Genomic DNA, 14957 nt, shown 5'->3' on the forward strand with positions numbered 1-14957 from the left:
GTGGTACGCGCTTCCAAGCACGTACTCGCACGTGTACATGGGTCCCTATCAATGATTTACAGAGTACAAACATTGCATCAGTGTTTTTCACAAGAAGACTGTAATCCGGATGCTACGGTGCCTTAGCCTGGAGTCCAGCCTTCTTAGCTTTAGCTTCAAGCTCCGCTCCTTGCTTGGGTAGCGGATTAAAGCTAAGAAGGCTTGGCGAGGGGCGGAGCTTGGGTAGCGGACTAAAGCTAAGAAGGCTTGTCGAGGAGCGGAGCTTGGGTAGCGGACTAAAGAAGACTTTTATTTGACAATTCACTCAGAGTTAGAAATGCATTTTGTGCCAGCAGTACCTTAACGGCAAAATCATTAAGCTTAACATCAGGAAAAAGGCATTGTATGACATTAATACCCGTTTTCCGATATTTCTCTCTACTATTTACAGCATATATTTGCTCAGCATGCGTCTTTGTACAGTTCGCATTATGAAACCTCTTTCTCTTAAATCTCAAGCGGATGAAAAGTGATGCACACGCGGATGTCGCCCATATAATCAGATCAGCGTGGCATTAAAGAAAGGAATCACTGACTCATAAGTTAGTCCTCCCGCGCCACTTGGTAGAGCATATGGCGGCGCCCATCTCCGATTCGCAGCCCTTGGGCCACACACCTTTGTACAAGTCTTTACAGCAGCGGGCTGGTCTGCTGGTAGTGATGTGTGTGTTTAACTACCATACTCTTTCCCAAATGCTGAGTAGTATATACCATTTTTAAACTCTTTGGTATGACTCGGCTGGGGATCGAACTCACGACCTACCGTGAGCAAGGCGAACACTCTACACACAAGGCCATTGCACCGGGGCATAAGGGAACTAAGTATTTCAGTTCTCAATTGATTTACAAGTCATGTGAGGGGTCAAAGTCGAATAATCTCACAAAGCGAGACCGCTCATGTATGGTGTTTATTCAATTGGCTTCCTCCTTAGCTGCATTGAACAAATAAGCTGCTTCACACAATCAACCACGCTTCAAAGGACATAATGGCGGCGGTACCTGGCGGGCGGGAAGCAACAGGGTTCGATTTTGACAAGTGGCGCCTCGAGAACACGCTTCACCAGAAAGTTGTCGAGTATCTGAAGAACGAAGAGTTCACGACGCCGGACCTTTTGACATGTTTTGGCGAAGAAGACAAGGAATGTTTGCGATCAGACGGCGTAGGGAAGGCCCACATACGGAAACTTGAAGTAGCTATCAGAAACTTGCAGGAGCCCCCCTCCCCACAATCCCAAGGGACAGGACATGTGGCCACCGACCAACTCGCCCCGGAAGCCGAAGAAAAAGCACCAACAATACCGTAAGTACCTTTATTGGCATTTCCATGCCTTTTTGACTTAAAAACACTAAGGAAGATAAATAAGTGTCTGTTAAGATATACACATTAATTTATCCTGTACACAAATGAAAGTGAAAGGGGGGGGGCGCAAATAAGGAAGTACTATGAGGAGACAATAATAGGTGGGGCAAAAGGAATGACGTGTGTGTACAAATATGGTGAAACTTTCTGTTTGAAAAAAATTTTCCCTCGGTACACGTTTCCTCCTTAATTACCTTCGCCGAGAAGGTTATGCAGAGGGTAGCGGTTTGTGTGTTTGTTTGTAACGTACAGCATTACTCGAGAAGGCTTGGATGGATTGTCTTGATATTTGGTAGGTGGGTAGGTCTTGATGAGACTTAGAAATGAAAAGATTTTGGGTCCCCTAGCGGCTTGTTACGGTACTGCAGCAGAACTTCCTGTTTGGATATCTCGTGTTCTGGACATGCTATGGTCCTGATTTTTGATTGGTAGATAGCTCTTTGGACAGTGAGTGAGTCGTTTAGGTTTTGCCCCCCTAGCGGCTTTTTTGGAACTGCAGGAGTAGGTTTTGCTTCAGACTTTGAAATGGAATAACTCAAGAAGGGCCTGATGGATGGTCATGATTTTTGGTAAGTAGATAGCTTGAGTGATGATGTACATGATTAGGTACTTATTATGCAAATAAGTATCTAATTTGCATAATTAATGAGGAAAGTTTGTACATTCGCCAAATTCCATAATTGGACTCTCAAACTTGTGACATATGTAACTGAGGAGGAGAGAAATATTATTAGATATCAACTATGCAAATGATGACCTCATTTGCATAATAAATGAGAAAATACTATAACTCCAGATGGGCTTGATGGATGGTTTTGATTTTTGGTAAGTAGATAGCTTGAGTGATGATGTACATGATTAGATACTTATTATGCAAATAAGTATGTAATTTGCATAATTAATTAGGAAAGTTTATACACCCGCCAAATTCCATGATAGGACTCTCAAACATGTGACATATGTAATTGAGGAGGAGAGAAATATTAATAGATATCAACTATGCAAATCAAGACCTCATTTGATAATTAATGAGAAAATACTATAACTCAAGATGGGCTTAATGGATGTCTTGATTTTTGGTATGTAGATAGCTTACGTGATGCTTGAATGAATGAATGAATGAATGAATGGTTTATTAGGAAAAAGTGTGACATGGCAGCTAAAAGCTGAATTACGTACACTGTACAATCATATATCACATTATCTTAAAAACACAAGGAAAATACTTAAAACGTCTTGACATGCATTATCAAAATATCCATAACGGTTAAAACGAATCAAATTTATCTACAACTCGGTGACATAACAAGATTCTTAAAAGGTAATGAAGCAAACTATTCTGTATCCCATTGTGATTAATTCTTGAGTAAGTGGACTAGATAGGGTACTGGGGAGTTCTTGTAGCGGTTAGTTCTGCACTTGATGTTTCTGAGTTTCCCACAGTTTCTAGTGTTTCTGCCATGTAGTTCCCCCACTGTAGGTGGGAGGAGTTCGGGGTTAAGTTTGTTCGCAAATTTTCGGCATAGCTCCTCTCGACGGTCGTTCAGTGTCTCAAGACCTGTTAGCTGCAGGGCTGAGTCATAGGTGGTGTATTGACCTCTCAAAATTGTGCGCAGCGCCCTCTTCTGCACACGCTCCAACCTGGTAACCTGCATGCATGTAAGTCCGGCGTTCCACACAGGGACACAATATTCCACGACAGGTCGTACAAATGAGGTATAGACCTTAAGTAAGTCCAGAGCTGACAGATGGAACGTTCCTAGGCGTCTTAACAGAAACAGACGGCTGTTGGCTTTTGAAAGCATTTGTGACACGTTGGCCTCCCACTGCATGATTAGATATAATTATGCAAATCAGATTTTCTAATTTGCATAACTTATGAGACAATTTCAAAAGCCCGCTGTATTCCATGATATGACTATCCAAATATGTGACATTTGTAACTGAGGAAGAGAAGAATGTTAATAGATAGAAAATATGCAATTGTAGGTGTAATTTGCATAAGTCATGAGAAACTACTATAATTACATACTGTAAATGATGGCAATTTCATACTTGTGGCATTTGAAAGTTATGTGAATGTGAACATCGTTGAATCGAATTATGCTAATAAGGACCTCATTTGCATAATTGATGATAAATGTTAGCATATCCTTCTTTGATAAGCTCATACTTTGGACAACTTCTGTTATTTGGCTGAAGACGATCAACTGGTATGATTTATGATTGATGAGAAACACTCCAAAATACGTCAGTCATAAAGGTTAAAATCATTTGGCGAAGGTATGAGGTCGTGGAACTCTAGTTTACAGATGAATTTCCTTCTCATGTACACCTTAACATCCCAAGGTCAGAGGTAGATTTATACACCTAATTCTAATCGACCCGACTCAGGAATAGTTGTAAGAATTGGTATATGTTAGTATGATATACGACAAAAATACAAGCTCACAATGTGTGAGATTTGTTAGTAATACTGTACAAGCATATAAAATAAAAGCCTACTTAAACGTCTGTAACATCTTTTATAATTTTGGGGATATCTCGATGGCTATAGCTACATGCACTATCATTGCTGTTATAAGAACGTGTCCGTTTATTGTTTTATGACATGATTTCTGATGATGCCCTGTGAATCAATATGTAACACCACTGAAATTGAACTTAGTGAACAATAGTATTTTGTGAACGAACTGTTGTGTATCAGCTACACGTACCTTCTGTAAATGGAATAGCATTTTGTGACTAAAAGAATGAATCATGAAAGCATGTGGTTCAACACTCTGTTTAGGGACATTCAAAAGTTCTAAATTACCTAATGTATCCCCTACATCCTTGTATACAATAGTATTTCAAGTCACTGTTTTTCAAAATCCCCCCACCCCCCTCTCCAAGGTGATATCGTCCCATTGTTAACACACACATACCTGTCACTCAGGTTTCTTTGGTCGTGTGTTGACCCTTGAACTCTGTCCATTCAAAACGCTGGGGATATAGACTCACCCAAGGCTACAGCACACGCGCTGGTAAACAGCACATTATATCCATCCAACTTCACAGATTGAAAGATAACAATAACCTAAACGTTATACGGATCTGCGATGTAACTGTACGTCGCTGATGACTTACTGAGTATAAAACGATAATATATGAGAAAGAAATCAAGACAGCTATTGATAGCATTATGCTGAGCGCCAATGGTATAATTGCGTAGCAACGAGTCCCAATACCTTGCTCTAGACATAGTGGATAAAAACCCACTACCCCTACGGCCTCAGAAAAGCTGCGGGACTATACCTTTACCTCATGTTTTACTTATTACATGTAACACCCCCCATTTTGGCTTGAATATTTCTGAATCCAAATGGTACACACAGTGCATTGGGTATTTTGGCTAAGTATGCACTTATACGGTAGACTCTTTCTTATTGGCATTACCTTTGACCTACATAGCATTGGGCACGCAGCTGAACCCATAACATGCAAAGAAAGAATGATATTTCGTGTAAATAAACGTTACAGTACTAAACAATGATCAATGAAATCACTCCATTACGAAACGACACGGGATGTCGATAGACTTCCGCAATTGATTCTTAGAATAACTTTCCAACTTGACATGTTTCTTTACCCTGGCTTACATATTGTTAATTGGCCATTTATGTACCGTCATTACATTCTGAAAGAGAACAATGAATATCTTGTACACAATGTAATTATATTTTACTTTAATTTGTCAACAGTCATCCGTCTCATGTCACTCAACCTATGCGGCAGCATGAAACAAATAGACCGGAGTCGGAGTCTATCTCCTTAAAAAAACCTGTACCAAAGCCAAAACCAAGGCCGAAAGTGAAACCAAAACCAATCGTTCCCCCGAAACCAGACAGAGGTCCTCCTCCTCCCTTACCGCCCAAGCCAAAGAAGTCCGTAACGTTTCAAGAATCGACGAGCGAGACAGATGGGCAACCTTCCGTAGATGAGGCGATAGAGTTTCAAGATGCAGATTCTGTCTCAGAGACCTCTACCGCTGATGTGCCTGGATCGTTGCGTCAGGACCACCGAAAACAACACAACACGGAACAAGGACTAAAACCAGCAGCTGAAGAATCACCTCACGAGAGAAGGATGTCAATCCAAGAGATGACACCAAGTGATGTGAAGGAACTGTTTGAAAGCGACCCAGAGGTGGAAGTGTATGCAGAACTACTCAGAGAAAATGAGATCGACGGAACGACTCTTCTGGAACTTGACGACAAGATGCTGAAAGAAGAGCTTGGGATCAAAGCCCTCGGACCCAGGATGAAGATAAAAAGGAAGATTTCTTCACTGATGAATCAGTATGAAGCCACGTCCCAGGCAAAACCAACGGAGGCGATCACCTCAAAACCTGCTGCAGTTCAGAATTTCAGGGTAAAGTACTATGACGACACGTCGGTGAAAGTGGTCTGGGATCCATCAAAGGAGGAAATAGATGGGTACATGCTCGAAATTAAGAAGATAAAAGAGCCAGCTGTCGTAGTGCACAGGCAGAGGTTGCCACCAGAAGAGACGTCCGTAAGTTGCAGTTCCCTCCAGGAGTGCACAAGCTACTCCATCAAACTGACGGCCCTATCCGGAGCTTCGGAAAGTGATCCAGTCATTGAGACAATCTGCACAAGCGAAGGGTACACAGACACCATTCCAAATCAAAGATCAGCGGACATCCTACCCAGCGACGAGGCAGATTCGTCGACACTAGATTTCTTGACCAAAGGCCCGCTATATCAGGAGCTGCGAAGCGAGCGGACGCCATCCATTCACAAGGGGGCAAAGTATGAAACCCCGATGGTCTTCTGGAATTCTAATCTCGGACAGAATTGGTCAACTCTCCCAGAAGTCGTCAAGAGCAACGTCAAGTACGACATGTCCTCCAAGCAACGGCAACTTCAAGAGGCTCTCTTTGAAGTCTTGAAGACGGAGGGGTCGTACCTTCACAGCATGACCGTCTTTGTCGGGCATTTCATGTCAGATGAGGAGTTGAGAAGTTCAATCAAGTCAAGTGAGTTCAAGGCGCTGATGTCAAACTCGGGTGAAGTGTTAAAAGCAAGTCAACTGTTCTTTAACGAATTGAAAGCAAGGCAACAGGAGAATGTTGTCGTCAATGATGTTTGTGACATCATCGCGAATCACGCTCAGAAGACCTTCCTGGTTCCGTACAAGAACTACTGCAAGAACCTTCCTCTTCAGGAGAGCACCTTGAAATCACTCACGGAAGGAACGCAGAGCCAAGAACTGAATCAGAATTTCTGTGACGCCCTGAAGAAACTGGAGCTCGACGAAAGATGTGCGAAACTACCTTTCAGCTCGTTTCTTCTGCTGCCGATGCAGCGCATCACTCGGTTCCCACTTCTCGTAGAAAGAATCATGAATATGAGAGAGTCAGAATCGGAGCTCTTCAACACCGCATCGGAGGCATTGGTGCTTGTGAGGGACGTCTCCAAGAAGTGTAACCAAGCCACGCGTAAAGAGCAGCAGATCATTGAGTTAGAAGACCTCGTGAGGAGGTTGACCTTTGACAAAGTCAATCCAAGCTTCTCTCTTCTGAACAAGGAGCGTTCGATCATCAAACAGGGTGAGTTGACCCTGATTCCAAGAAGAGGAAGGAAGACAAAGAGTCACCTTGTCCTCCTGACTGACTATCTCTTGGTGACAAAGAAGAAGGAGAAACTGGGCAGCGTCATCAGTTTAAGGAACTTCTGCAAGCGAGATCGTGTTGCAGTACGTGAGATTGACAAGATCTATGACAGTTGCGAAGATCTCTCAGTTGCAAAGAAGGAGCAGAAAGGCTTCATGTCCTGGTTCTGGTCCAAACCAGCTGAAGAGAACTTCAAATTCAGTGTAACCCTCCTTGAAGATCGCGAAGGGAAGCAAGAAGAGATGGTGCTTGCGGCCAAATCCCCAAGTGAGCTGACGCGTTGGGTGGAGGCATTCCAACAGCTTGGAATGGATGAGGAAGGTGGGAAGATCTACGAAAAGGAGAACTGTCCCATCGTTCGAGTCATCCTCCGCAGGGATCCAGAGGAGCCTGATGAGCTGGCGCTTGAAGAAGGAGACACCCTCTATGTCCTACGTAAGAAGCCGGACGGTTGGTGGTTCGGGGAGACCATGCACGACGAGCGACAAGGATGGTTTCCGGCTACTGTGGTGGAAGAGGTCAGGGAGAGCGATCACTTCCAGGGCAAAGAGCTTAGGAGGGAATTCACCCAGCGCCAACTGAAAGGAGACCAGGAGACAGGCCTCGGTGAGCTGTATTTGATATCTTTTTATCTTACTTCAAGCAAAATAATTGCATTGATTTGGCCTGTAGTTTATCCCCTCAAAACTATACGCAGATCACTATCTGTCTGTATCTATATAGTATACAGATAATAGAGTATACAGATAATATATATTATCTGTATAGTTTGGATTTAGGATGGGGAACCAGTGACTGGTGAATAGGCTATTTTGCATTAGTTGAGTTTGTTACTTTCAAATTTTCAAAGGTTAAGATATATCATTTAAATCTTAGATAATCATTTGCCCCTAACTACATGTATATGATTATCTACGTGTATCTTGCTGATTGTCTTTCTATCGACTGAATGGAGTTGTTGGCATCTATCTTTTTTTTACATGCACAGATAAACACACATACACTGTGCTCTACGACTATGGATCAGAAGTGCCAGAGGACCTCCGTATCAAGAAGGGCCAGCAATTGAAAATCATTGACTACAGGTAAAGATTTTGGTTCCTTTTTTTGCATTTCACAAAATAATACCAAAAAAACATAATACAAACAAAAATTAGAAACTAGTACAAACTACATATGTCACGGGTCCCAGATAATACGTTCAGATGGAAACAAAGTTGAACTTCAACGTAAATGTAAGTTATATCTTTATAAGAAAACAGTTACAGGATAACAAATATTAAATAGATAAATATTTCAGTTTAATTATTAATGTACTTTTATAATTCTCTTATCTTGTACAGATTAAAGAAATGGCCAAGGTGATGATGGTGTTGATTTTATTATAGTTGGTGATTATGTAGCTACATATTAAGGAAAGATCTATCAAATAATTTTTGCGTCCTAAACTGAATAACATACCAATCATTCCTTTTTTTCAAATTGCAGAGATGGTCGGTGGTACAAGGCTCAGTCGTTGGACACCTTGGAAGTGGGATTTGTTCCTTCCAACTACGTGGCTCCACTTGACGAATTGCAAGCACACGAGTAAGTATCGAAACTCATTCAGTTCATATTTGTGAACAGTATGACGTTTACACATTAAGCCATTAAGGCAACAACATAAAGGTCAATGTGTTTTTGTGTGTGTGTGTGTGTGTGTGTGTGTGTGTGTGTGTGATCTAGTCAAAACCTTAATACGAATCACAGATTTGCCGATGTAGAAGCCATTCACTCTGTTACGCAATCTTATGAATATCATATTCATTTACCTTAATTTATCTTTGTTTCATACCTTAAGGTGGTTCGTAGGACCCTTGGACCGCAGAGAGACAGATGATCGTCTTATTTCTGACGACAATCCAGTCGGTACTTTCCTGGTGAGAAGTAGAGAAGATATCGGCGAAACAGGTGATGCTTATGATTAACTATATATGACGATGCATAAATCACAAAGGGTTAGCGTTCATGTAACTGTTAACTAAAAGTAATTTTGACCTAGCCACTACGTGCCAGAAATGTGGTTGACGTCACTGGTGTGATGTTTGTGAAATGGGGAATTAACGGACGTTAGGATTAGACTTCTCAGAAAGGTTTCGTTGATAGTTAAGTAACTACTCATTGTAACGCTAAATGACCGTTACTCAAGCAACTGGATAAAGTTTGGAAATTTCATCCAGTTGCTTGAATAACTCATTTTGCGTAATCTTCTTACGTGCAGTGGATGTCTAACCTTTTATGTATGAACGTACTTAACGTGTGGTTTCACAGGCACACACCTGTACACGATATCGGTGCTGCGCAGCAAGACTGGCAACAACAGAGTCAGCCACTTCAAAGTGCAAAGATCCACAGAGGGAAAGTTGTTCGTTACAGGTGGTTTGGAGTTTAACAGCATGACGGAACTGGTGGAACACTATCTCGGTACGTCTTTGGGTTGCATTATCAACTACTCATTAAGTTATTGTTACCATTCACTGTCATTCTCATTCTGTGATTTGTTATCACTAATTATCATTTACCATCATTATTATTTTATGACTTGTTAGATCTATGTTATCGTTTGTTAACTAAAATGGGTTACTTTATAGTTTTTCACAATATCTTGCTTGTCACACACAGAGGATGGCCGAATCAGCAATTGCACCTTTAGCACCCCATGTCCGGCAGCCACGTCAGAGATTCCACAGCCACATGCCGAAATATGGGAGATCTCACGGGAAAACATCAAGCTTCTCAGGAAGATTGGGCAGGGCAATTTTGGGGACGTTTTTCAAGGTTTGTCAAATTGGCATAATTTTTATGCTAGATGTCTTACAATACTCTTGAATGTAGAGTTTGAGCATCCACGGTTAAAGATTATTTGGATTAAATGAAACAGTCAACTCACATCATCACTTGTAAGTTCATCTGTGTTAGTAGAAGTCTTTCTGAATAAAAGTGGACCTGCACAAAAATGGGACTTATCCAAATTTTGGACTGATCAGCTCCAGTCTTTGTCAAGGAATGAGCAGTTCACTGATTCTGAGACGTCACGTTATGCAGATTGAACACGTGATTCGGTGAGCAGTGGATAGTCTATCTCTCAATCGAGACGGGTGGCACAACAGACTTTCTGTAACATGCTCCGCTGCTCCCATGTTTGTGTTGGCAATTGCAGTTCAACTTTGATTCAGAACTCACATTATGTTGCGACGAATAATTCGTAAAACGTTTATCTGCTGCTTTTGAAGGGATATGTCATTTGAAAGTGCCGTGCACGATAGTATGGCAAAATGTATATTCTTTGTTCGTTAGGACTTTGGAAGGAAAACGTGGAGGTTGCAGTGAAGACTGCGAAGAAGGAAGCGATGCCAGACGACCAGTTTCTGAAGGAGGCTGACACCATGAAGAAACTACAGCACCGCAACATTGTCCAGGTACATTCCACACTCGTCATACAGATTAACTGTTTAGCTTAGAAATAACTGTACCCATTCATATCCATTTCTTTGGAATGAATATGAATGTTGGAATGTTTCTAAAATAGTATCCATAAGAGATTGAAGGTGGACATTATTCTAACCAGGGACCTCCTTAAGTTAAGCTTGCGGTCACTTTTTCAACAACGTAGGTGTCGGTGATAAAGAATAAAAAGAAATCTATACATTGAAATTAGCTAAAATGATATTGGCTTTGTATACAGATGGTTCCTTCATTTCGTGTGTGGTATGATAAGGTGAGAAATAAAGCTCCGTTTGTCTGGATCTGGACAATGTATCGCTACTTGGTTCCATATGTACATGCAGCTGTTGGGCGTCTGTACGAAGGAGGATCCAATCTACATCATCACCGAGTTCGTGTGTAACGGCAGCCTGGAGCACTATCTACGTCATGGGGAGGGGCATCGTCTGGAGCTTATTGATCTGATTGACATGGGTGCCCAGGTGAATATCAATCCGGCATTTTTCACAATCACCAAGAAGAGAGAAGAAGTCGAACCTACATCCTAGACAAAGACGCTCGTTCCAACATGTTTTTTTTGCATAAAGATTTTGTTGTTGTGACCTGTCCGTAGCACAATTGGGCAAAAATGCACAATAAAGGTCTTAATGCATTAATTTCAATGTAGGTAGCCGATCGAAACTGTCAGTGAAGCAAGGATTGGGGGATATACAATTGTTCTGCTCGGTCATCGTCATCATTACCGTTACAGCTGCTTGGTAGCGACATGCAATACATTAATACCACACTTCATGCACGAAGCTAGAATATGGTTCCTGGATAACTTTGTGTTACTCTGTATGTAATGCAGTTCAGGATTTAAGAAAAGTTTACGTTGCCTGTGTTTGCAATGAAGACTGCACGCGTTCTGTAGTCATATACGTCTTGATGAGTGGTTTTGATAAACACATCAACCTGATATCTGAAAATAGTATCAATCGCTTCATTTTTCGCAGGTTGCTGCTGGTATGGAGTACCTCGAAGACAACAACGTCATCCACAGAGACTTGCGATCAGCAAACGTCCTTGTCGGAGAACGGAAACTGTGCAAGGTGGCTGACTTTGGACTGGCGAGGCTCGAAAGCATCTACATTGCCACCACAAGTCGTAAGTCAAACTTAGACATATGTCTGGTTTGTTTGAAAGATTTATCTATTACAAAACTGCCATAGTCAAAGAATTGAAATAGGTTTCATATGTTCGTGTTATCCCCAATCTTAGGTAAAATGCCAATTCGCTGGACGGCGATTGAAGCTATCGACACGCAGGAGTTCACGTCACAGTCTGATGTCTGGTCCTTCGGTATCCTGATGACAGAGATCCTCACTAAGGGACGGATGCCGTACGCTGGTATGACACTGTCAATCATTGTACCAGATTTTGACCGTTACTTTAAAACTTGCAATACCCACCCAGCCATGATCTTAACCGTCACTATTCGGTTTGGTTCAATCTGAATGATTCCTGCATCATGTCATCATTACCACAAAAAACACACATTCTACTCGATTATTTAGCGTTAGACTTCCCTCAGTCCATGCCTTTACCATAATACTTCAACCACAGATCCGTTTATTGTCAAACATGGGACGTTTGGAAGTGCTGTAGAAATTAATGTCTTTTGCCTTCTACACATATCATTATATATATACATACGTAGGGATGTTGAGTATATATTTGCCCCCAGCATTTATCAAATATGTAACGATTCTGTCAAACTATGATCATTACTGAACCGCCAAGTATTAGACATAGAAAACACGCATATGTTAGACAGTATGTTTACATTGATACCTGTGTTTTGCAGGCTGGGATAATCCCACAATAATAGCCCAGGTCCGCCGAGGGTACCGCATGTCCCCGGAGGACGACTGGCCTGAACCCCTGTACGAGATCATCAAGCGATGCTGGGACAGGGAACCCCAGAGGCGACCGACGTTCAAATATCTCAGTCGTATCTTTTCCGGCTACTTTGCCGAGGCAGAATATTGTTGATAGTAAAGAAAAATTTTACTTGGAACCTAGTATGAACATTTGGAACTAAATGATCAAAAGGTTGCTGTTGAACATGGTGACTTCAGATACCGACTGTAAAATAAAGAAGCTGTGACAAGAATGTGCTTAGAAGTAATCCGTTTCCAAGTAGTTTCTTTGATAATGATAGACGCGATTTTGTTTGAAAGATTCTATCACTGCATTTTTCACTCTTTTTAATGTAGGTCAATTTTATATTACAACTATCAGAATTGAAAGCCACAGTTATTAACGAGTCGAAATGGAAGATGGCAATTTTTTATGTGGAAGCAATCTTAAACAGTGTAACGAAATAGCAAGTGACATCTCCTTAATTCCCGTAGAAAATGTGGACATGGTAATGATTATAATGTGGTATATAATCGCTCTAATATGATATATAATAATTGGTATCACAATATTTTAGGAGAAAAAAGGAAGGAAAGAAAGGGCGATGAAGTTCGTCACATTATTCGTGAGGACTACGTCGGACGGATCATGTGATCTTTTCATTTGCATTTTGGTCATGTGGTGCCTTTTGACTCACTTGGAGGTTGTTTGCTCATGCGATAACCTTTCATCTCAAGCACATTGCAAAGTCCAGCATACCTGAGTTGTTATGTCGCTGTGTCAACTAACTCGATGTACATAGCTTTTAGCTGCCAGTGACCTTGATAATTCATACTAATTACTCCAACGATAAAGGTCTACCTAGGCTGTGGAATAATTTCTTGTAATTCGATTTGTGACGATAATTCACGTTCTACATTACATTCCAATAGTCTTCTGTCAATGTAATAAGTTGTATAGATTAATGACCAACTATTTTTATACCAAATATTTACTCAGTACGAAAAGAACTAACACTCTATTGCACTTCTCACTGGCATCGCTGGGGATATTGTAAAAGTTGGCTTACCATCTAGCAACAGTATATGCACATGAAAATCGTTCCGTCAAATTCCATATAGTACAGCAATGATTATCTTCTCAATAACACTTTTGTTGGTATACATATTGCAGGCACGTCGTAAATTGAAAACTGTTAGCAATATGCTAAGAAAATTATAGCTACATTGCGTTATATTCCTAACATTCATACAGAGAGAAGTGACTTCGTTGTTACTTGTGTTTATGACAGAATAAAGTGAATCGTAACATTTCTGTGTTTGCGTGTTCAATAATAACAGCAGCGTGAATATCCTGGTGTATATATGATATGTACGAGGGGTGATCAATATGTCCTCGGCCTCACGCAGAAATAGGGTGCACAATTCAAATTTCAGGGCATAATTATGTAGTATGACATCTTTTAGTAATATCCACACACACATGTGACGATTGCAATTTAAATTGGTTCGATACCAACCAAGCATCGTGCACAAGAAGAGTCGGAGATGTTAAGTCTTTGGTTTGGTTTTCTTGGCGGAGCATTCAACAATTGATCCTGCCTTGGAAAAATCCGGGAAAGAGAGAGAGAAACACACACGCATTATACACACGTACACAAATGTGCAACGATGCGTGATGACGCCTACAAGGCCACCTAGCGATTTACGGCAACCCTACAGCTGGCTTTTCTGCCCATTGCAGGGGGAAATATGTGATAAGTACGTGGTACAGTGAACGTAGTGGTGTATACTTCCAAATGTGATTTCGCGTCGCCTAGAAGCAAGACCATACGGACGTATTAAGCTATGACGTCTCTCATTACAGGCGCCATTCCGTCCTATACACATGTATACTAGCGTCATTCAGGACCTTACCCGCGACGTTGACGGTAGGTTCGGGTAGTCTGAGGATTTTCTGGCCACGTCGATATTTGAACGGAAACCATGTCCAAACAAATTCACAACCAGCACAAGACCAACTCCCAACCGTTTGATATGATACTGCAGCAGAAATTCCGGTCTTGATATCTTGTGTTCTGAACATGGCTATATGGCCATGGTTTTTGAGGAGGGGATAACTCCGGGGAGGGAGAGTAAGCCGTGTGGGTTTGGGCCACCTAGTGGCTTTTAAAACTGCAGGAGTAAATTTCTGTTTCCAACTTAACAGTGACTGAAGAAGGGGTAATGGATATTCGGATAGTCATGAGTTTTTTCTATATACAAGGCTTAAGTGATGATTTACATAACTCATATGCGGGGGTATGGAGTCGTTTAACCCTAGCATTTAGACTGTAATAGAAACATATAACAATGAGATATTTTGCCACTCTTGCCATCCATACAGCATACAGGCCGTTATGTTGTCGTTATCTGTTGTAGCTTTTTTTCTCTCAATCAACTCCTCTCCCTAACTCCTCTCCTTAACCCAAACAGTCCGAGAATATCAAACTCCGCT

At 41.4% G+C, this 14957-nt stretch overlaps 1 protein-coding gene across 1 annotated transcript; it reads left to right on the forward strand.

Annotated features, from left to right (window-relative positions):
• Positions 1-904: 904 nt before the first annotated feature.
• Positions 905-13775, forward strand: LOC136446115 (uncharacterized). The gene is made up of 12 exons (XM_066444402.1): positions 905-1339; positions 5143-7682; positions 8065-8161; positions 8565-8663; positions 8917-9026; positions 9387-9539; positions 9738-9893; positions 10413-10534; positions 10904-11041; positions 11555-11705; positions 11820-11948; positions 12406-13775. The coding sequence occupies exons 1-12, from the start codon at positions 1026-1028 to the stop codon at positions 12591-12593; spliced, it is 4197 nt and encodes a 1398-aa protein (XP_066300499.1). The 5' UTR covers positions 905-1025; the 3' UTR covers positions 12594-13775.
• Positions 13776-14957: the final 1182 nt, after the last annotated feature.

This window comes from Branchiostoma lanceolatum, chromosome 12, assembly GCF_035083965.1.
Source record: "Branchiostoma lanceolatum isolate klBraLanc5 chromosome 12, klBraLanc5.hap2, whole genome shotgun sequence".
NCBI lineage: Eukaryota > Metazoa > Chordata > Leptocardii > Amphioxiformes > Branchiostomatidae > Branchiostoma > Branchiostoma lanceolatum.

Excerpts from the sequence above, each read along its gene's own strand:
- LOC136446115 (XM_066444402.1), top strand. The coding sequence starts at position 1,026 with ATGGCGGCGGTACCTGGCGGGCGGGAAGCAACAGGGTTCGATTTTGAC. Across the intron at positions 9,027-9,386 it reads AGAAGATATCGGCGAAACAG|GCACACACCTGTACACGATA; the intron begins GTGATGCTTATG and ends GTGGTTTCACAG. Across the intron at positions 9,540-9,737 it reads ACTGGTGGAACACTATCTCG|AGGATGGCCGAATCAGCAAT; the intron begins GTACGTCTTTGG and ends TGTCACACACAG.